The sequence below is a fragment of the Myxocyprinus asiaticus genome, chromosome 46, assembly GCF_019703515.2.
Source record: "Myxocyprinus asiaticus isolate MX2 ecotype Aquarium Trade chromosome 46, UBuf_Myxa_2, whole genome shotgun sequence".
NCBI classification, from domain to species: Eukaryota; Metazoa; Chordata; class Actinopteri; order Cypriniformes; family Catostomidae; genus Myxocyprinus; species Myxocyprinus asiaticus.
Genome location: NC_059389.1, coordinates 16,269,326 through 16,291,434, shown reverse-complemented (window position 1 = coordinate 16,291,434; position 22,109 = coordinate 16,269,326). Strand labels below are relative to the sequence as shown.

The window sequence follows — 22,109 nt, the reverse complement described above, 5'->3', positions numbered from 1 at the left end:
TTTATTATATCTTTTTATCACACACACACACACACACACACAAAATGTCATTCGGTCGGCCGTATTGTTTGTGTAGTGAAGTTTTTGCAACTTTAATCAAAATATTATCATATTTAAAATCGTTTATGTTTCAAAACTAATATTTTCGATTTATTTACATTTAATTTCACTTAACTAAAAATATCTACACTTAATTTAACATTTCAGTGCATATAGGCCTGCGTTTTATAAAATTATTTTACTGGAATTCATAAATTACTTGGTCTAAACCAAGTAGACATTTTCAGGCGACGCTTTATTATTTCCCAGTCAGTTTATAGATAGACAACTGACGTAAAACGCCAGTTGGTGTTGTTTGATCTCGCGCTATAATACATGCACTCATTGCTTCAACAGGCGGCGCTCTTTCCTAACCGTGAGAGATTATTCGGATAAAGACACGCAGGGGGAGTGGAAGGAGCTCAGGCTATTGTTGATCACGAAAACCGGTTTGTACGTGTAGCTTTTATTTCTGCGATGAAGAAAATGTGGAGAATCGATGGCATGCAGATTGCGCAGCCTTGAACCCTGCGCGTGCATATCGTCTACATCTGTGCGGGATCATTCGCTGTCAACAATAGAGTCACGAAGCGCTCGCGTGCTGAACCAGAAGCCAAGTTTCGTGTCGGTATAAATGGATGTAGTCTCAAGGCTTTTCGATCATTATTTCGCATTCTAACGATGTAAATATTTGAACGTCAACTTTAACAGCATCGTTTGCACGAGCAACGTCATGCCGGGGATGGATGAACAAGGAAAGATGAATCGAGGTCAGTTGAAAGGGAATAACAAAGAGAACCTGCTCTGCAGTCTCGCGAGCAACCATTAGCGGAAGCGGCACGTTGTGTTTGACATTCGAACTTCGCAGTATCGCTCGAGTCCGTTTGAAGTGGAGCCACTGGAAACCAACCATGTCGAATTTTTACTGACTTAAAATGCAGGTATTTTAGCAAAATTCCGTTAAGAGGGAGGCTTTGAGTTTACGTTGTGACGCGCCGGTTAAACGTTACTTCAAAAACTGAGTTTGCGCGTTTGGGGAATTCATGTTTAAACCTGGAGTTGGCCGTTTCTTATTCACCGAAAACTGAGAATGACGACGCTTAACGTGATGGCAAGACTGTATTTACTAATACTAACTTTGTTCTTGATCTAATGTTTATTTATTAAGTGCTTGTAAACCTTGGTTTACCAGCTCGTTTTTCTGTTAAGAATTTTAATAAACACACACTGGATAATCCCTGTTTTACACAGTCTAATACAAACGACAGATATCTTGTTTACTTTCTTTTTTTCTCGTGAATCTTGAAGGCGGGTTTGAAGTGTTCACACATGGCAAAGGCGAATCTAATTTACTAATCCTTCAACATATGTTCATTGTCTAAATAAAGAGTGAAGCCGTTTGCATTTTGAACGACTGAACTACACAAATACACAAGAAAGCAGAGGTGTCGTTTAAAGCTGTAATTGTGTAAATTATCAATCTACTGAACGGTTACTGTCTTTATGTACAAGTTTCAGTTATGACTTATCTTTTTTTTACAATCATAATTTTAGAAATATTACACATACATGTTGTTTATTTCTTAAGTGAGAGTTAACGTGATAATTAAATCTTATTTGAATTGGTTAATATTTCCCTATGTTTGACTAAATGGAAAGTCATTTATGCACGTGCAGCGTTTTAACTCTTTGATGCATGAATCATTAGCCTAAATCTCTTGAAAACTAGAATAGATTTATAACATATTCAGCAAGTCTAATAAATAAAAACGAAATAATTCCCAGTCCCTTTTTATATATTTTATTTAAGACATCATCTAGAAGAGTCCTATAGAATTATATGTAAAGATAAAAAATGATCAACATGTGGGGGGGATTGGATGTGAATTCACCCTGAAATGGTTAAAAAGGTCTGCTACTCCACCGAAGTACACCTCATGCATCAGAGGGTTAAGTTTTCCTTGTTGAGTGTAAATATTTTCATTGTGGCTAACTATCTGAAAATGTGTATTGTGTCTCTTTCAGTGAATGTGAAGCAAGGTTAAACTTTGTGCCCTGTTACGACCTTGGGATTGAAAGTGATCATTACATTTATCAGCAGGACTGCCCTGCCTGCTCCGCACACCGCCTATGTGGATTGAATGCACCCCTCAGTGCCCTACAGGATGGACGAACTGGATGTGAGGGCTCCAGTTTATTTTCATCATCGACATATTTTGATCTGTGCATGGATACTGCATTACTTTTATCACAGAGCACTCCCTGTGCTTCTCTCCAACACTTTAGTTTGCAAAAGTATTGACTTTATCTGAACTGCTGTTTTGAGAGGAGGGTGAATCTCTACTGGGATTGAAGCAACCTCATCTCATTGTCATATATTAATACTCCCTTTTTCTGTGGTTACATGGATAGTGTATAAGGTTTGACCTAACTGCTCACTCCACTGGGTGGAGAAATGTCTGAAAATCTTGACAAGATGGTCAAGTTTCTTTCCCCCCCTTCGAAGAACTTCAATGGTTCCAGCTCAGACTCGCTTGTGGGCGAGCGTCTAGGTGTCGAGATCCGGCGTCGCCACCACACCATGGAGCGAGAACTGCTGAAGGCAGAGCACCGGTTCTTCCGTCGCAGTGTCATCAATGACTCCAATGCCACGGCTTTGGAGCTGCCCAGCAAAAACTGTATTCTAGCCACCTCAACAGACTGCCCTGCTCCTGTTTGTAATCCTCTTGCCCCAGGAACCCAAGCTGCATCACCAACCACACTCTCTGTTGCATCTGTAAAGAAGAACGTTGATGGAGCAAAAGATGGTGTCAGTGTAGAGGCAAAGCCAGGGCTGATTGGTTGCGATGGGGATGCCATGCAGCTTCTTTCATCAGAACCACCATGTTTGGAGCTGAAGTCGGGAGATAGTGTTGACACAAAACGAGAGAGTGAGAAAGAGGAAGATGAAGATAAAGAGAAGGCGCGAGCAGAGGCAGAGTTGCGGGAAGCAGAGAAGAAAGAGCAAGAGGACATTGAGGAGGTTGAGACACAGGCAGTCGGGACGTCACTGGATGGACGCTTTTTAAAGTTTGACATTGAGATTGGACGTGGCTCTTTCAAGACAGTCTACAAGGGCCTGGACACTGAAACCACTGTGGAGGTGGCATGGTGTGAATTGCAGGTAAGCAGAAGTTTGTGTAGTCATTTGTTGCAACAACTAAAGCGAAGTGTTTTCCTTCACTGAGTTAGGCCTCATCGTCATCGAGAGAATGAATAATCACTTGACAATTAGGATGACAAAGTGCAACCATTGACCTTGTTGGGCCTTTGAGTATCATAGTGGTAAATCACTGTCTTATCTGCTTATACAGATCTAGAGCAAATACTCGCTTGTACATTTAAACTATACTGCCCTGGCCTGAGGAATTTCCAGTACAACACCTTGAAGCACTTATGAAAGTCTTGTGACTAGCCAGTTTGATTTTAACTCTGCTGCCCCACCTACACCTTTCAGAATGATGTGTTGTCAGCTTGTATTGTTAATGTTTTATTTTGCTCTTTCCTCTCCATAATCTCTTTAGAAGAGGAAGATACTTTTAGTTGTCATTTTGTCACACCTCTGAAGTGTCACAATACACACCCCTGAGCCCTGACACTTAACCCATCTGGCATTTGGCCAGTGTTTTCATAGCTGTTTGTCATCATGGGCCTTTGCCCCTGCATTGGATTACCAAAAGAAAATCTGTTTCCTAATTAGGTTAATGAGACCATCGAGTAAGTATTGCAAGATGTGTAACATGAAATATGCAATGAGAATGCTGTTTAATTGTAAACTACAGCCATTTTTATTTTATATAGTTTCTCGTGTTTCTTCAACTTTGTGTGTCATGTCTCAGTTGTTGACTTTTAATAAAACGCATAGATATCTTTTATCTTGTTATGTGAAGGTCTTATTAAAACTGACTTGGAAACTACCAGGCCTTCATTTATTTTAGGTACTTTTAAAATGCCTTTTATGCATTGATTTTACTGTTTAAGTTTGTCCCAGACTCGGTCTTCAATATTAAATTATGAAAATCCATTCTAAAAATGCTAGAGCTGTCAAAGTTAACACTAGAGCCCGACCGATACCGATTTTAGAGAGGGAAAATTCACAGATTACGATACGGTGGCCGATGTAGTTAATTTTTGAGCTAGAATGAAAACAGACCTTTTCTATGTGGATTTTTCACCGATTTTGCACCGATATGACTATGTAAAGGTACTCAGAAGGCTGCTTTCTTAAACAAATATTTTTATCAAAGAATATTTGACATTATACATTGTCAACAAATTCTAGAAATGAACACTGAGAAAATAAAGAATAAATAAAAATAAAATAAATAGCTGAATAAACATCAGTACTGTTTAGTATCAGTCAATGGCTGACCGTTAAAATAAAGAATAAATAAAAATAAAATAAATAGCTGAATAAACACACCAGTACTGTTTAGTATCAGTCAATGGCTGACCATTAAAATAAAGAATAAATTAAAATAAATAGCTAAATAAACACCAGTATTACTGTTTAGTATCAGTCAAATGCTGAATATATTAATACTGCCGAGTCAAGATAAACAGCGACAGTGGTGTTGCACTGTATTACGCTATACAAGTTCAGGGGAACTTTCAACGGTGGAAAACCAGACTTTTAAATATTACATTTTGTAAATGCAATGACTGGAATTGTTCGGTTGAAGGGGGTACCAAACTGTGAATCCTGAACAAAACAGTTTGGTGAATACTTGTTTACTCATTAGCTTCAACTCAGCTGACAACAATGAAAGTAGCTGCGTGATTAGCTAGTTAGCTATAAGCTCTTTGTCACGGAGAGTAAAAGACAGACATTGTTTATTTTACTTTCCAGCATTGTGTCTCACCAACTAGGTAACAGCGTAGCATGAAATCAACACTCAGCAGACACAATCCACCACCGCACCGTTGTCTGCTGAGCTGCAAAAAGATGCGCTGATGTTTACCTTTCAATCTGCTACATTACTGACTGCACTGACAAACTATAGCTGGCTAACAGCAAACAGACATGAGTGACATGATTGTCAGGGACAGGGTTAGCGTTATATTAGTTATATTGAAAAGGGAAAATGATGGGGTCATTGTTTATTAACTTTCCAGTATGTATTTAACAAACTAGTTAGCAACTTACAACACAGCTCAACTCCGCCCTGTCTGCAGAACCACCATCAGCTCAGAGTTAGCTCTGTAAACAGTGGAGTCGGAGCGCGCTCTGCTGGACAAATTACACTATGACGCCAATTCTAAAGCATTGTTTTCTGAATTATATGTTCTGAAAAAAGTTTTCATATCGGTAAAATATATGCCGATACCGATATATCGGTGAAAGGCTAATATGTTAACACGTTAACGCATGCAATGAATCAAAAAAGTTTAACGCCTTATTTTTTCTCAATTTTTTGGTGATTAACGCATTTACTGTTACTACAATATAAACACTGGTTGGAAGGGTGGAACCTTTGTGATGTGTCTGCCTGGAGTCATTACACTGACGCACACACCACAAACACACACACAACAGCCATGTCAGTGATCAAATGATGGAGAAAGGACCTCAGTGCTATTTGTTGTACAAAACAAGCCCAGATGGTATAAATCAAGTACTTTGCAGCCTCTGTAAAGGTCTATTTACACTTGGCCACTTCATGCGTGTTTACTGATCAGATTGCTATCCGATTGAAAAGCTCATTCCATTTACACCTGGCCACATCAATGTGTCTCCACCAAACAGATATAAATCCCGATCTTAAATGCCCGCGCTATATGCAAATAAAACAGAGTTCACATCCGTGATTATGCTTATTCTGGGAAGTGAATTTAAAAGATGTGCTTTATTATTTGATTCCAAGTGAATTTGCCCAGTGCGCGTGTGTCTGTGTATGGCCGCGCTGTGTTTTTCCCCTCAGGGGCTTGTTGTAGATATGACGCGCCATGCGCATCAGCTGCACTCATGTCACTACTTTCAGTTTCATCAGCGATCTGCATCAAATAAATGAGGAAAAAAGTTCTGTCTCTCCTACAACATGCATTCGTCTCTGTTTATTATTTTCTGAACGTCGCAAGCCCTATGCAAATATTCGGTGACAGCTGTTATATTTCACATTCTTCCTATGCTGATGTAGCACTGTTTGGGCGGGGTAAAGATTACATATGTGACTTGAACAGCCAGATGAATTTAGACTTGACCAGTTTCGTCTGGAATGTGTCTCAAACCACCTCCTGAAGTGGTCTGAGCGATTGGATTGCAATCCGTCTCAAATGCGTTTCGGAGGGCACCTGGTCTTTTCATGATCGGATAGCTATCCGATCAGTGAAAATGCATGAAGTAGCCAAGTGTAAACAGGTCCTAAGGAGCAATTTAATTACCACAGAAGAATCAAGTCTTAACTATCACATTATTGTTACATATTTTGTTTTCTTAAGAAGGAAATAAGTGCTGTTTGACAGGAAAATAAATATATATAGAACAAATTTCAGCGCTTTCAAAATCTGTATTTAATCGCGATTATCTGTGAAAAATTATGCGATTAATCGTGATTAAAAAGAAATTATTGACTGACAGCACTAAAAAATACAAATTATACTTTTTTTTTTTTTTAAACTATGATGATCTTAACAAAGACTAAAACACAAATAATTGTATTTATTGTGTGAAAATTATTACTATAAATCTTTGTAAGAAAAAAATTACAACTCTTGTGGTGTCATATTTGCAACACCAAACAATTTTGCCCCTTATTTTATTTTTATTTTTTTTCCAAAGGTTATTGTATAGTTAGTGTTTCAAAAATGTCAGTGAAGAGAGCATGCTTGAGATAAAATGTGAGACAAGTGATGTTTGAAAAAAACAAACAAAACATGATAAAGGTGTCACTTGTGGGCAAAATGTTTTTATCGGGCTTCATTTCCAATCAAGCTGTGATTTTGCCAAATTATGCAAAACTGTGTAAAATTAAGATTTGATTGTTTAATGAAATGTTAGCTATTAAATTAAATTTAGCAAGACAAGAAGTCTGTAATGTTTTTTCTAAAATGTTAAAAATGGCATTTACATTAGTCATTTCCAACATGGATGCTATTAAACACAATAGAGAATTTGAGTTGCTGGAAATTACACTGTGGTGTTGGGAATTTTTATGACTTTCAGAAAAAATGACAAAAATTATCTGTGATCTCTCCTGTGGTGCATGTACAGAAACTGTTGGACATTTTTAAAAATCAGTGTGAAAAATGTTTTAAAAGGACTTTACTTTTTTAGAAGTGACTGAAGTTTAAGAAACCCTTATATTCAAGTTAAATTGTGTTTGCATTAATAACATCAGGCTCACCATACACTATAAATGAATTTCTACTTCCTATTTTTTACAGAATGAATACCTTTTTGAAGTCATTACACTTTTATTGTTTTATGATATGATAAAAGCTTGAGTTGCCACTGTTAGTTCTAAAGCCATAGAGATCAAGGTGATGCTGGCAGGCTATATGGCAACAGCACTTCTGTCGGAAAAACACTGGCTAATAGTTGTGACTCACTCCTAACAAGTCTCTGTTTGCATGTAGAAACATCCTTTGTTTCATTTATATCATGATGAAGCAAAGAGAGGAAGTCAGCCAAAACTGCTTTTTATACATTTATATGGCACAAATGTGCAATTACAAAAGTGGGTCAAGTTCAAATACCAAAGCATTTGTAATCTGCATGAAGTGTGGTGAGCTGATCTATCAAGGCTTGACTCAGCCTCACTCCGCCTTATTCCACCCACTTCTGTGGCTTCTCATGCCAAGAGATGATGAGGCAGCACCACGTGAGCTGCTTTTCTCCTGCACATGCCCCTCAGGCTTAGCCAGCTCATACACAGTAAAGCTTCTCGCTCTCATTTTCTCTGTCTGTCTTTAGCTTTCAGCATCTGTCACTCTTTTGACCTTTCTCCCATTTCATTTCTCACTGTATATATTTTAATCTTTCGGGCTGTCTTGTGCGATAGGGATGTATTTGTTCCAAGTTGCAAGTTCACACTGCTGCAGAAGAGGGAAGGGCACGCATATCCTCCCTAGAATGCCATCTGTCTTCAGTGCTTATGCGAAACACCAGGATATTCCCCTCCCACATTACTCTCCTTTCTCACATGGTGAAGATATTTGAACAATATGTAGGTCACCACAAGAAAATGAGAAATGCACCCTATCTGAGAGCCAATCTCATTTTTTTTTTTAAGTTTCTCTCTGTGTATTTACCTTTTCTTCCAAGTAGAAATAACACATTAAATGCTCTAGTAAAAATATTTAGCTAGATAATGACGTCTTTTATGAGTGCCATACCGCTAGCTTTCCAACAACTGCTTGAGTTTCACCCCAGCTTCCCTGCTTGTGAACCCTTTTACTGGACCCCGGTAAATCTATTTTGCCATCTGCATTAATCTTAAAGGCCTATTAAAAGGATTATTATTATTCATCCAGTTTGTACCTTTTATTATAATTAGATTTATGCTCTTTAAAGCCACCTTTTGTACTGCATCTGACAAACGATAGACCGGAAGTCATTCACTTTCAACAGAGAGTCACACGGTCTACGTGGAGATCTGAGCATCTGCGAATGCAGAATTTTTTTTCCGATTTGAGCTTCAACTTGTGCAACCATATGCGACCGGCTGACCGGATGTGATGTTTTACATTTAAAACTATGTGTCCGGGTTGTGAAATGTTAACGTTTTCTGTCCTAAATGCCTTTTGTTCTGAGAGCCTGCTTTTTTAGCAGATTAGATTGAATGAACTGGTAATATTTCAGACATTGAAGTCCAAAATGATCATAACGTTGAAATTTGTTTAGAAAAAGCTTTTGTAATAACATTTGTGAAAAAATCTGTACGTGGAATTTATTTTTGCACATACAAAAGCTTCATAAATATGGTAAAAATCTCAATTTGTACCACCTATTTGCTGAATTAGTATGAAACAATAATATAGTTATTAGTTTTATTGTGATCACTATATAAAAAGAATAATAACAATATAAAATTGAGTGAATATTAATCATGATTTGAATTGAATTTATACTTCTAAACAACAAAATCACAATGTAATATAGAAAAGAAACTCAAACTGTACTAACTTTAAAGCTTAATTTAAAAAAAAAATACATCTTTCTATGTCTCAGGCACTAGGTGCTTAGCATTGCGATTCGCGAGTGCATTTTACCTTGCAACAAATGCTATTCATTGGAAGCTAATTGAAAGTTCATCATGACTGCCACTAGTGGGTGAAATGCAAATGTTGGAGACGATAAAATGGCTTCTCTCTACATAACTAAAGTTTAACAAAGAAAGTTTAATCTAACTGTGTATTTGAATCCCACGGAGAATTATTATTTTTAAAAATCCATGGCTGATGTCTTGCCTCTTTAGATGGAACAGAAAAGTAATTTTTGAAGACCCTAACAAAAAACATAAGTTCACAAAGCAGGTGACTCCATGTGATCACTGATTAACAAACCAGGCTGATAGATGAATGTTCAAACTCCCTGTGCGGCCCCTTGTAAGCATTAGGAACTGTGCACTCTGTCCCAACCTGTTAACTATATTGTCAGCTTAAGATACAAGCTCAAAGGGCATAATTTTAACTTCAAACCAAACTAGCATAATTCCAGGTAAAGTGCATTTCATATCCTCTTGTTGGTTCCATTAACTAAAGCAGTTAATCCTAATTCCTTATCTCCTATCTGACTTTGTATGTGCCTTCACATGTGAGCAGGATTCATGTCAAGTGAAGTTGAGCTTTTTCATTCCACTATATGTAGAGACATGCAAAGGAATGAAATGTGTGCCACACAGGACCAAGGTGCTACATACAGTTGAAGTTAGAAGTTTATATACACCTTTGCCAAATACATTTAAACTCAGTTTTTCACAATTCGTGATATTTAATCGTAGAAAACATTCCCTGTCTTAGGTCAGTTAGGATCACTATTTTAAGAATGTGAAATGTCAAAATTATAGTAGAGAGAGTGTTTTATTTCAGCTTTTATTTCTTTCATCACATTCCCAGTGGGTCAGAAGTTTACATACACTTTGTTAGTATTTGGTAGCATTGCCTTTAAATTGTTTAACTTGGGTCAAACATTTTGGGTAGCCTTCCACAAACCTCTCAGAATAATTTGCTGGAATTTTGGCCCATTCCTCCAGACAGAACTGGTGTAAATGAGTCAGGTTTTTAGGCATCCTTGCTCGCACACGCTTTTTCAGTTCTGCCCACAAAATTTCTATCGGATTCTGGTCAGGGCTTTGTGATGGCCACTCCAATACCTTGACTTTGTTGTCCTTATGCCATTTTGCCACAACTTTGGTGGTATGCTTGGAGAATGCATTGTCCATTTAGAAGACCAATTTGCGACCGAGCTTTAACTTCCTGGCTGATGTCTTGATGTTGCTTCAATATATCCACATAATTTTCCTTCCTAATGATGCCATATATTTTGTGAAGTGCACCAGTCCCTCCTGCAACAAAGCACCCCCACATCATGATGCTGCCACCCCCATGCTTCACGGTTGGGATGGTGTTCTTCTGCTTGCAAGCCTCACCATTTTTCCTCCAAACATAACAATGGTCATTATGGCCAAACAGTTTCATTAGACAAGAGGACATTTTTCTAAAAAAGATCTTTGTCCCCATGTGCTCTTGCAAACTGTAGTCTTTTTTTTTTATTGGAGCAGTGGATTTTTCCTTCTTGAGCAGTCTTTCAGGTTATGTCGATATAGGGCTCGTTTTATTGTGGATATAGATACTTGTCTACCTGTTTTCTCCAGAGAGAAGGAATGTGGTGAGGATGGGTGGAGGGAGACTTGCACTTTTCAGCTGGTGCAGGAAGTAGAGGCACTGCTGGGCCCTCTTGGAGACTGATGCGGTGTTGGTGTTCCAGGTGCGGTCCTCTGTGATGTGCACCCCCAGGAATTTAATGCTGCTGACTCTCTCCACGGTCGAGCCGTCGATGGTCAGCGGGAGGTGGTCAGCGGCGTTTCTCCTGAAGTCCATCACAACCTCCTTTGTCTTCTCCACGTTGAGGGACAGGTTGTTAGCACTACACCATTCAGTCAGTTGTGCCACTTCCTCTCTGTAGAGTGTTTCAATTTTGTTACTGATGAGGCCTACCACAGTTGTGTCATCCACAAACTTGATGATGTGGTTGGAGTTGGACTTGGCAGTACAGTCATGTGTCAGCAGGGTGAAGAGCAGCGGACTGAGCACACCGCCTCGGGGGGGCACCTGTGCTCGGTGTAATAGTGCTGGAGTTATTGAAGTCACCAGATACAATGAAAAACCTGTCGGGGTTGATTGTTTGCTCACTGATAGAGCTGTACAGTTCTTGAAGAGCATCCCTGGCGTTGGCACACCGGGGGATATACACAGCCACAATAACAATGACTATGAACTCCCTTGGCAGATAGAAGGGTCGACACTTAACAAACAAACTCCACTAGCGATGAAAAGTGTGACTACCACAGCATTGTTACACCATTCTTTGTTAATATACATACACAAGCCGCCTCCGTGAGTCTTATCAGATAATGTTGTGTCTCTGTCTGCTCGTAGCAGGTTAGTTTGTGCAGCTGAATGGTCCGGGATGATGATGTTTAGCCACGTTTCGGTAAAAACAAACACACACCAATCCCCCATCTCACATTGTGTAGTCCGTCTGAGTTGAACAATGTCCAGTTTATTGTCCGGTGAGTGTACATTAGAGAGCAGGAGTGTCTGAAGAGCTGGTCTGGAGGGGTTAGCATTTAGCCTTGCTTGGATGCATCCGTGCTTGCTGTGATTCTGTCCCCTCTCGCACTGCTTGCTATGTCGTCTTGTGCGTACAGCATCTGTGGGTGTGGCCGCGATCTCAGGGTCTGGCCTCTGCAGTAAACAAAGGCACCGTAGCTTCTCTGTAGTCACTGGTGAAGGGTGATGTTTACATGCTCTACCGATTTCCAGAAGGCACTGGCGATCGTAGACATGTTGCAGTGTGGTTTCCTGATGTTCTTGCACTAAAGAAAACGTTTAAAGAAGCAGGGACAGGACTAAAACAACATAAAAACACCATCTTTGTGACCCGGAGTAGCCGCTGCTTCTGTCTGCACCGCCATACAAACACCAGGATACAAATTCTAGGAGCTTTATCAATGTACTGGAGGTTAGTGTGTGGGCTGCTGCCCCTCTGAGGAAACACTCCCACGCTTCACTGGGCTAGTCCCATAGTCCACAGAGTGTACCACATATTTGGAATAGCCATTTGGAAATTCCCTATCAAAGAAAAAGGGAGAGAAAGTAGGTCTGTCGTAGGGTGGGATGCAAAGCCGAGTCCCCCTTCCTCTCACCCACACCCCCCTCTCCCTACATCAATTTCCATTTGAAATGGTTTTCTGCCAGGCTTCACCCCTTTAAGGCATTGTGCTAAATGTGTTACTTGTACACATGTGGCCGGTTATTGAAGTTGTAACCCTAACTTGCAGTGAATTACTGCCCCGCTGGGCTTGGCAAAGGTAAATTCACAGCTAAATGTTTCTCATTCCAGAAATAACAGCTGACCACATTAAATGTAGGTCAACTATAAATCGCCAATTGAACTGAGTGCATTATTGTAACTGCAGTCAGACCGACAGCAGATCTATCTACTAGCTTGATGGATTGTGATCTCCTATGAAAGCATATTACTTTTTTGGAGCAGAATTTCCCCCTCTGTGAAACCACAGACATAATTCAATACAGCGGAATTTTTAGTTTTTTCTATCTGTTCTTTCTCTCTTAATTATAGGAAATACTTGTTTTTGTTGGCTTTTCTTACAGTCAGAGGTGTTAGACTAGCTCCCTGGCTAAATCAAAGATTATAAGATTGTTTATTTTATGTAATGTGAATTCAGATTGGGTTAAGGTCTACAGGAATGAAATCTTAAGATGTGTGTGTTATTTCTGTGCCTCTAGTGGCATTAAATATAATAGCAAAAATAATGATTGTTTTCATACAGGTTTCCTTAAAGGCCAAAGTATATTTCAGTTGACTGCATGCCGCTACTTGGCGCGCCTGATGTAAAAATCTGCAATTCTGCTAGTCCCACCCTAAATTGACTCCATTGGTTGAGACAGTGTCGGCTGCTCAAACAGAGCAAGGTTTTGATAAAGGCACTTACAAAGTATGTAAATTTTTCAGCATTAAAATCTTCTATCCCAGCTTAATAAGTAAAGTCATCTATAGTATAAGTAAGCCATTCGTGGTTTATTTTTCTCTAACTGTAAACACTGTCTGTGTGGCGCTATAAAAATTCCTGTTTGTTTTGAGAGACCACTTAGACCCGCCCCAACAACGTTACTCATCCAATGGTGTGAGTTGGCGGTGGGGCTAGCTCTTTGTCTGATCAACGGCAGATGAGGGGCGTATTCAGAAAGCAGTTTTGAAAACAGTTTATTTTTGCAGTTCAATTCAGTGGCGTTTTGCAGACATTATATACTTCAGTTTTAATTTATGAAATTTAATGATATTTCAAAAGAAAATTTCACAGTTGAAGGATCTTTGTGGCATTAACATTTGTTAGTTTCACTTCTTTGATGAGGCAGATGTTGACCAAGCTAAATATTGAACGTTTTACAGGATCGCAAGCTTTCGAAGTCAGAGCGCCAACGCTTTAAAGAGGAAGCAGGAATGCTGAAGGGTCTTCAACATCCCAACATAGTACGCTTCTATGACTCCTGGGAGTCCTCAGTAAAAGGGAGGAAGTGTATTGTCCTGGTGACTGAACTCATGACATCTGGGACTCTTAAGACGTAAGTGCTGTTATTTGTTCCTGTTTGAATTTTGTTTTAAACAACGTTTGTCATCACCCTTGCATGCTATGATTGACTTGTTCCTGGTGCTTGGTATAGGTATCTGAAACGGTTTAAGGAGATGAAGATCAAAGTCCTGCGCAGTTGGTGCCGGCAGATCCTGAAGGGTTTGCACTTCCTCCATACCAGGTCGCCTCCCATTATCCACAGAGACCTCAAGTGTGACAACATCTTTATCACTGGCCCTACTGGATCAGTCAAGATTGGAGACTTGGGCCTGGCTACCCTTAAGAGGGCCTCCTTTGCTAAGAGTGTTATAGGTACGGCCAAGTATTTGAAACTATATAGCCGCCTCATGTCGAAATCCATTTGAATTGCAAATCCTTCATTCCATGTTTGTTTTTCAAGTTTCTTTTTCTTCTCTTGCTTCTTTTCAAAGCGTGTTTTTTAATAACAGTGTGGTGAGAAAGCAGACCACAGCATTTCCCTGACCGTGCAAACTGCAGCAAATCAGGGCTCCTACTTTCCAGAAGTTCTCGTATTTTGACACCCTCGTTTAGTTCAAACTTAGTTTTGTCATCTCTTCTGTCATTATTGCGTAACAGGCCACAATTTCAGGTACCCGCAGAAAGAGAAAGTTGTTCTGGATCTGTTACAAATTTAGGTGTATTGTGACCTGTCTGCCGGGAAACCTGATCTGACCATGGGATAACACTAAAGATAGAGTTGAGCCCTGGGCTGGCAGGTAACATGAGTGATCTTTGCTCTGGTTTTGAAATTTGTGGTCTGTTTCTTCATTGAACCATGATTTAATGATAATTATGCTAATTAACTTGTTTATTTTTTCCCCCATAAGGAAATGCTTGTTTTCTTTTCAGTGTGTCTGTTTCTGGAGCTCAAAGCCTTAAACTCTGTGCTCATCTCCCTGATACTTTTAGCTTTGAGGTCTTTTGTTTTATTTATTTTTTTGTTTTGGAAGCCTTAGGCTCTAACTTCAGGTCTGCCCTTATCCTATTTTTAGGATTATTTAGTGTGCTGCAGTACAGACAGTAAGTATGCAGAAAATGAGCCTGGTAAGTCCACCAGTATTATGTGACACTTTTCAGTTCAAATCCATTATGTATATGGAAAGTTTGTCTGTGTGAGACTTTTGTCAATGGGTAACTTTGTTACTAGTTCACCTGGTGCACAGAACCTAACGTTTCATTAAGCTATGGAAAGTAAATTGTTCAGACTTAACATTTTCTCTTCACAGGTTTACCCAAAAGGTAGGTGTGAAGAAAAGTCTATTTTTTCCATTGCTAGTGGTTTGGTTTGGTCTTGTCAGGCCCCCTGACCATGGACTCATTTTAAATTTCTAATAGTGGTTTTCTGTTTTGGCTAACATCTTGGCTTTTATTCCAGTGTGTTTTCATAAATTGAATGCTTAACATGCTCAGTCCAGGCCTTGGAGTGGTTCTGTACACCAGTTTCATTCTTGTTGCACGCAGTCCTGCCCTTGAAGGTCTTACATGGAGAAACTTGGGGTTCTTATCATTGCTGTCTAACTGAGGGCAGTTTCCCCTTCCCCTTCCTCTTTTTTTTTTTTTTATTTTTTTATTTTATTTTTTTTTACTTTCTATCCCCTTTTTGCTCTCCTTCCCCTCTACCTCTCTTTCTCGCAGGTTTTGCCCGAGTGGTCTTCGGCGTCAGCATCATCTTCCTCTATCTTCTTCACAGAGAGGGTGTAATAGGGTACTGAGAGAGTTCTGAACAATTCTTTTAATTTAAGGTACCCCTGAATTCATGGCACCTGAGATGTATGAGGAGAAGTATGACGAGTCGGTGGATGTGTATGCCTTTGGGATGTGTATGCTGGAGATGGCTACTTCTGAGTACCCTTACTCCGAGTGTCAGAATGCGGCTCAGATCTATCGCAGAGTCACCAGCGTAAGTCTTCAATCCACCACCGGAGGGAGAGAGTCCCCACGTATTCATCCTCCCCCTTGTTCGCTGCATTATTTAGTATTTAAAAAATAAAACTTTTTGCCCTCTGTGGGGGTGTTTTCTTTTTTTTTCCACACAGTGGTAAGTCGGTTTTCTCCCTCTACCAGTAAATCCAGTAAATATTTTAGACTGTGATGTCAGGCCTTTCACGAAAGTACCAATACAATACAGATCATATATGTGTTGTATAATCACAAGGCACATCAGTTCCAAAAACGAAATGACACGGGTCACAAACAGTGGTATGTAGTAGCAGTAATAGATGTTAAATTAAAAAAAAATGGTTTCAAATGAAGAGCTCAGTGAGCCTTGGAAATAGCCAGCCCCAAGTCAAAGCCATCTCCATTCTCTGCATTCTCTGTATAATTTGATTGTTTCCTATGTGCTGTGTTTACAGGGTGTGAAGCCTGGCAGTTTCGACAAGGTGGCTATTCCTGAAGTGAAGGAGATCATTGAGGGCTGTATACGTCAGAATAAAGATGAGAGGTAAGCTGACATAGAGCTAAACATAGACTTTAGAGTAGATGCCCTGTTTAATTCGATGCAAACAAAAATGTGACTGAGAGAGTTCAAATATCTTTTTGTAATTAACAATTTGTTAAATCTTACAATAATAAAGAAAAGCAAAAACATATATATACAAACAACATTTAAACCCCACAACCACCCCTCTTAATCCCCAACCCCGGCCCCAAACAAACATCCCCGAGGTCACACATGAGTAGGTATACAGAAAAAAAAAAGCAAACAAACAAAAGTGTGTGTGTATATGTATGTATGTATGTATGTATGTATATATATATATATAATCATACTCAACCAAAACTACACTACTCTCTCCATGCCCCACCACGAGAGCCCATATAATTGCCCCATTTCCCGACAAACAAATCTGTTACCCCGTCTTCCCAATGACACCTCTTCAAAAGCCGGCACCCAATCTCCGTGCACCACTCTGGAAATGGGGGCGCACCAGCTGACCTCCAACCCCTCAAAATAATCTACCTGGCGATCATCACACAGTTCAGAACCCAGTTCTCTGTGACTGTTCTCCACATCGATGACCGCCCCATTGCCCAAAACACACAGTCTGGGGCAGATGAAACCCGAGTGCCCAACACGTCACACAAAATTCTGAACCTTCAACCAGAATTTCTGAATCTCAGTACACCACCAAAAAACATGGGTCGTGTCTCCATCCTCCCATTGGCATCGCCAGCAGGTGGGTGTGTCTTTAAGACCAAGCCTGTACAATCTAGAAGGGGTCCAATAAAATCTAGGTAAAATCTTGAATTGCATAAGACGCACCCTTGCATCTCTAGATGCAGACTTGATGTTTTTAAGAATCCGAGCCCACACTTCCTCCAATACCATCTTTCTCCCATAATCTCTTGATAGAAGTTAAAGCTCCATCCCCCAGACTCTGAATTAGCAGGGAGTAATACACTGATGCCTCATGACCTTTTCCAAAAGCAGTAATCACCACTCCCAGAGTATCTGCCGCTTTAGGGGGGTGAATGCTACTCCCCAAAATAGTACAGAGTAGGTGGCGCAGTTGTAAATACCTATAAAACTGAGATCTGGGGATCCCAAAATGTTGAACCAAATTTTCAAAGGATCTCAACACTCTCATATAGGTCACTGAGTGTATTAACCTCCCTCACAATCCACTCTGACCAGCAGAAAGGGGACTTATTAATACATAATTTTGGGTTCTGCCATATGCTTGAGGCAACATTTAAATAAATGTCCAAGTTAGACACTCTGGACACTTTCCATACCGAGTGCAAATGCAAAGTAACGGGGTGTAACTTAACTTCTCTGATTAGTTTGATGGAAAGGCTTTGCAATGGCAAAATAGGGGCAAGAACTTCCTGTTCAATACCAAATCAGGGAGGGGCTCTCTCAGGTGGAAGTGACCAATGAGCCAAATGTCTGAGACCAAATGCATAATAAACAAAATCTTGGGTAGGCCTAGCCCACCTTTGTCAATCAGCCTATATAATTTATTTAAATGTATTCTGGGACGCTTACCATTCCAAATGAAGGACTTCGCTATGCTATCAAATTGCTTGAAATAAGAGAGCAGGACATCTGCAGGGAGAGATTGTAGCAGGTAGTTACATTTTGGAATACAATTCATTTTTATAATATTAACCTTCCCAATCATAGATAAATGTAATGAAGCCCATCTGCCCACATCGCTCGAACCTTTTTATTAGGGGATCAAAATTAACTCTTACTAAATCAGACAAATTTGCTGGGAATAAAATGCCTAAATACTTAATACCCTGTTTGGGTCACTGAAAGTTGCCCGGCTGGAAAGCCATAACTCGGCAGTACGCTGTCAGAGCCAAAGCTTAGACCAAATAACTCTGTATCCCGAGAACTTAGAAAAGGAATTAATAATTCTGTGGAAGCAAGGCATAGATCTAGTGGGGTCAGAGATGAATAATAAAATATCACCTGCGTAAAGCAAAAGCTTATGTGCCACACCTCCTGCCACCACCCCTGAAAAATCATCTTCCCTTCTTATCGCGGCTGCTAATGGTTCCAGGGCAAGACAGAACAACAATGGGGAAAGAGGGCAACCCTGCCGGCTGCTCCTATCCAGAGTAAAATAATCTGAAATTAATCAATTTGTTTGTACCGCTGCTACCGGGTGTCTATAAAGTAACTTAATCCATCCAATAAAAGTATACCCAAACCCATATATTTCCATAATCTTAAAAAGATTATCCCATTCTACCATATCAAACGCCTTTTCAGCGTCAAGTGAGATGGCAGCGACCGGAGTCTGCTCATTTGCCACTGACCAAATAATATTGATGAGACGCCTAATGTTGTCAGAAGAGCTGCGGCCCCGAATAAACCCCACCTGATCTATATGTATAAAAGATGTCATAACATGATTTAATCGGTTAGCCAAAATTTGTGACAATATTTTAATGTCTAGCTGGTTCAGGGAAATTGGACGGTAACTCTTACACTTGCATGGATCTTTGTCCTTTTTAAGAATCAGACTGATCTGGGCTTGTGTCATGGTTGGCAGAAGCTTTCCATTCTTTAATGATTCTGTATAAACAAATGTGGAGCCAGTTCTGTTGCATAAGATCTAAAAAACTCAGCAGCAAAGCCATTTGGCCCAGAGCCTTGCCTGTAGGCTTTAATTACCTCGCCAAGCTCCTCCAAGGTTATCTCAGAATCAAGAGGTTTTTTTTGCTCAGTCATCACTTTAGGGAGTTCTAATGGTTCCACAAAATTTCAAATATCCTCATCAGTAGACGAAGACGTGGCATTATAGAGATCAAGATAGAATTCTTTAAAAGCATTATTAATATCAATGGCCGAGGTAAATATTTCACCACCAGCAGATTTCACTGAGGGAATGGTAGAAAAAGACTCTGTTTTATGTATCTAGCCAAAAGCTTCCCTGCTTTGTCCCCTGACTCAAAGTATGACTGTCTTGCCCTGAATAGCCAAAACTCCACCTTCCACAAAATAGTATTATATATGTATTTCAATCGGGTTAATTCTCTGAGGCCATCAGACGACATTCGGTGCTTCAACTCTGCCTCTGCACTTTTAATATTCCCTTCCAATTCCACGAGTTCTCGTGCTTTGGATTTTTTGATGAATGAGGCATACTGTATGATCCGACCCCTAAGAACCACCTTAAGTGCCTCCCAAGCCACGCCCACAAAGGATACTGAGGACCAGTTGGTCTCCATTTAAACATTGATTTCAGCCTTTAACATTTGTTGAAAATCAGGATTTTGCTAAAGGGATACATTAAAGCAGCAACTATATGATTTCTTTTTCTCCATATGTGGCAACACCTTTAAACTCACCAGGGCGTGATCTGAGACTAAGATGTTTCCAATTGAGCAATCAACAACAGATGAAATGAGGGACTAAGATATATAAAAAAATATATATATTCTACAGTAAATCTTATGGACTGATGAAAAAAAATTTATAGTTCCTACCAGATGGGTTTAAAAGTCTCCAAATATCTGTAAGACCAAGACTTTTACACATTCTGTGAAGTGTCAATGATACTCTAGGGGGCTTGCACACTTTTGCTTCATTATGATCAAGGACTGAATCCATCAAAAGATTAAAGTCTCCTCCCAATATTATGTCATGAGTGGTGCCAACGGTTTGCAACATCCCTTCAAGATCTATAAAAAAGCCCTTATCATCAGCGTTAGGTGCGTAAAATCAACCTTTGCCCCTGAATTTCTACTAAAACAATAATAACTCTTCCTAATTTATCTTTAATCTGTTTGAGACATTTGAATTGTAGATGCTTACTTATCAGTGTAATGACTCCCCTGCTCTTACTTGAGCCAGCACTAAAGAAAACATGTCCACCCCATATCTTCTCAAATTTTTCAGCTTCCTGCAGGGAAAGCTGCGTTTCTTGAAGAAACACAATATCATATTTCTTACGTTTAAGAAAAGAAATAACTTTCCTTCTTTTTATGGGGTGCCCCAACCCATTCACATTCCATGTGGAGAGACAATCCACTCATATTAACATTTGACATTTTGACATATTAGGAAAAAAATAGATTGTGTGTCAAAAATAAGATTATAAAGACCACATTCCAACATTAGTTCAACAATCAAACCCTGAACTTCCCCACAAACCAAACAAACAGAAAAAAGAAAAATGTGCACATTAACCCCGCGCACAACAGCACCAACCGGCATCCATCCCTCTAAACTCAAACAGTCCATGTATGCCTACAATAGTCCCCGTGACAAATTTACCGTCGGATTGCTCAAGTCCGGTGTTTCTATACAAATTATGTGAAACAGAATTACATAACAGATGATAATCTATAAAACAAACTCCAGCCAATAAGCGGAATAAACGCAGAGAACATGTAGATTCATTCACAAAACTGTATCGAAGGTCTGCTCCTCCACAAAACAAACTCCAGCCTCTAGCAGAACCAGCACAAAAAGAAAAAGAAAACATTCAGTTTCGTAAGTGCAGCAGATGACCTAATCCTTCCAATGTGCTGCACAAACTCCAGCCGCTAGGCGGAACCAGTAGAAAAAGAAAAAAATGCACCCAGCTTCCTCAGAGAGTCAAGTGTACGCTCAGCGAGTCAAGCTCACTTGGGGGCCACGTAACAAACACCAAATGGCTTACCCCATTGTCTTTATGAAAGACGATGCTTGCTGTGGGCATGTAAATATTTTGCGGCCATCCGAGAGTCTACGAGAGTCGATCACGTTTCTCTCGTAGAATTCGCAAAGTCTGTGAACAAGAATATGCTGTGGTTCTTCCAAGAAAGCCTTTCTTTACTCCTCACCTCGCGTAACAAAAGATCTTTATTGGATGATCTCAGAAATTTGGCCAGAATTGATCGGGGCCTGTCTCCCTCCGCGGTTCTGAGAGCCGGGACTCTGTGAGCTCGCTTGATTTCCAGCTTATGGCCTGTTATGTCAAGCAGACTCGCGAAGAGCACATCTAGGAATTTCACCATATCTCTGCCTTCCTCATGCTCAGGAATTCCAACAATTCGGACGTTGTTTCGCTGATTACGATTCTCCAAAACCTCCAGTTTTTCCCAAACACGTTCCAAATCTGTCTTGGTCGCAAGCGGATTAGCAGCTAATTCCCCCTCTGATGACTCCAGATAATCGATCCCTCTCTCGACGTCCCCAATTCTTGTAACTAACTCGGAGAATTTCGCCTCCATAGCTGTAATCGATCGACGTATTACAGCAAGATCCTCCAGGTCCGCTATGACTTTCGCCAGCATTAAAGACATGCTCGCCAGTTGCCGCTGAATTTCTCCCCGCGCACCATTCAAACTGAGTCCCTGGTTTGCAGGCCTGTCTGAGATATCAACTTGAGCACGTACGTGTCTTTTAATATCTCCAGAGCCCAAGGATTTTGAATTCTTTGACATGTTGACAGTTAGAACAGTTATGTAGCAGGGTGTATCAAATCTCATTGGTTTATGATAGAAAAAGAATTAAAAACTAGCTACGTGTGCAGAGCTCGTCGTTCACACTTCCGACCCTCACATGGCACTACACGACTCCCTCGAGTTCAAATATCTTAAGGTCCAAGGTTAAAACTAAATATATTTTTTGACCACTGGAAATTTGTGGTATTTTTATTTCGTTTGTCTGAACAATAACACCCAGATACACAGCAGTACGACATATTGAAGGGACAGTACATCTATCCCTCACAGCCTTGTTTTTCA

General features: G+C 39.9%; 1 protein-coding gene across 4 annotated transcripts in view; it reads left to right on the top strand.

The window, feature by feature from the left end:
- Nucleotides 1-425: 425 nt before the first annotated feature.
- The window catches only part of LOC127436015 (serine/threonine-protein kinase WNK1-like), a 35,718-nt gene continuing 14,034 nt past the window's right edge, over nucleotides 426-22,109 (top strand). The window contains exons 1-6 of one of the 4 annotated variants that reach the window (XM_051689898.1): nucleotides 426-488; nucleotides 2,065-3,202; nucleotides 13,715-13,887; nucleotides 13,987-14,207; nucleotides 15,659-15,816; nucleotides 16,271-16,359. In XM_051689898.1, the coding sequence (XP_051545858.1) occupies nucleotides 2,495-3,202; nucleotides 13,715-13,887; nucleotides 13,987-14,207; nucleotides 15,659-15,816; nucleotides 16,271-16,359 (1,349 nt within the window). In that variant the 5' untranslated portion in view covers nucleotides 426-488; nucleotides 2,065-2,494. Of the gene's footprint in view, nucleotides 810-838; nucleotides 981-2,064; nucleotides 3,203-13,714; nucleotides 13,888-13,986; nucleotides 14,208-15,658; nucleotides 15,817-16,270; nucleotides 16,360-22,109 lie in introns of those variants that run through there. The other 3 variants (XM_051689896.1, XM_051689894.1, XM_051689897.1) reach the window with 3 other exon arrangements.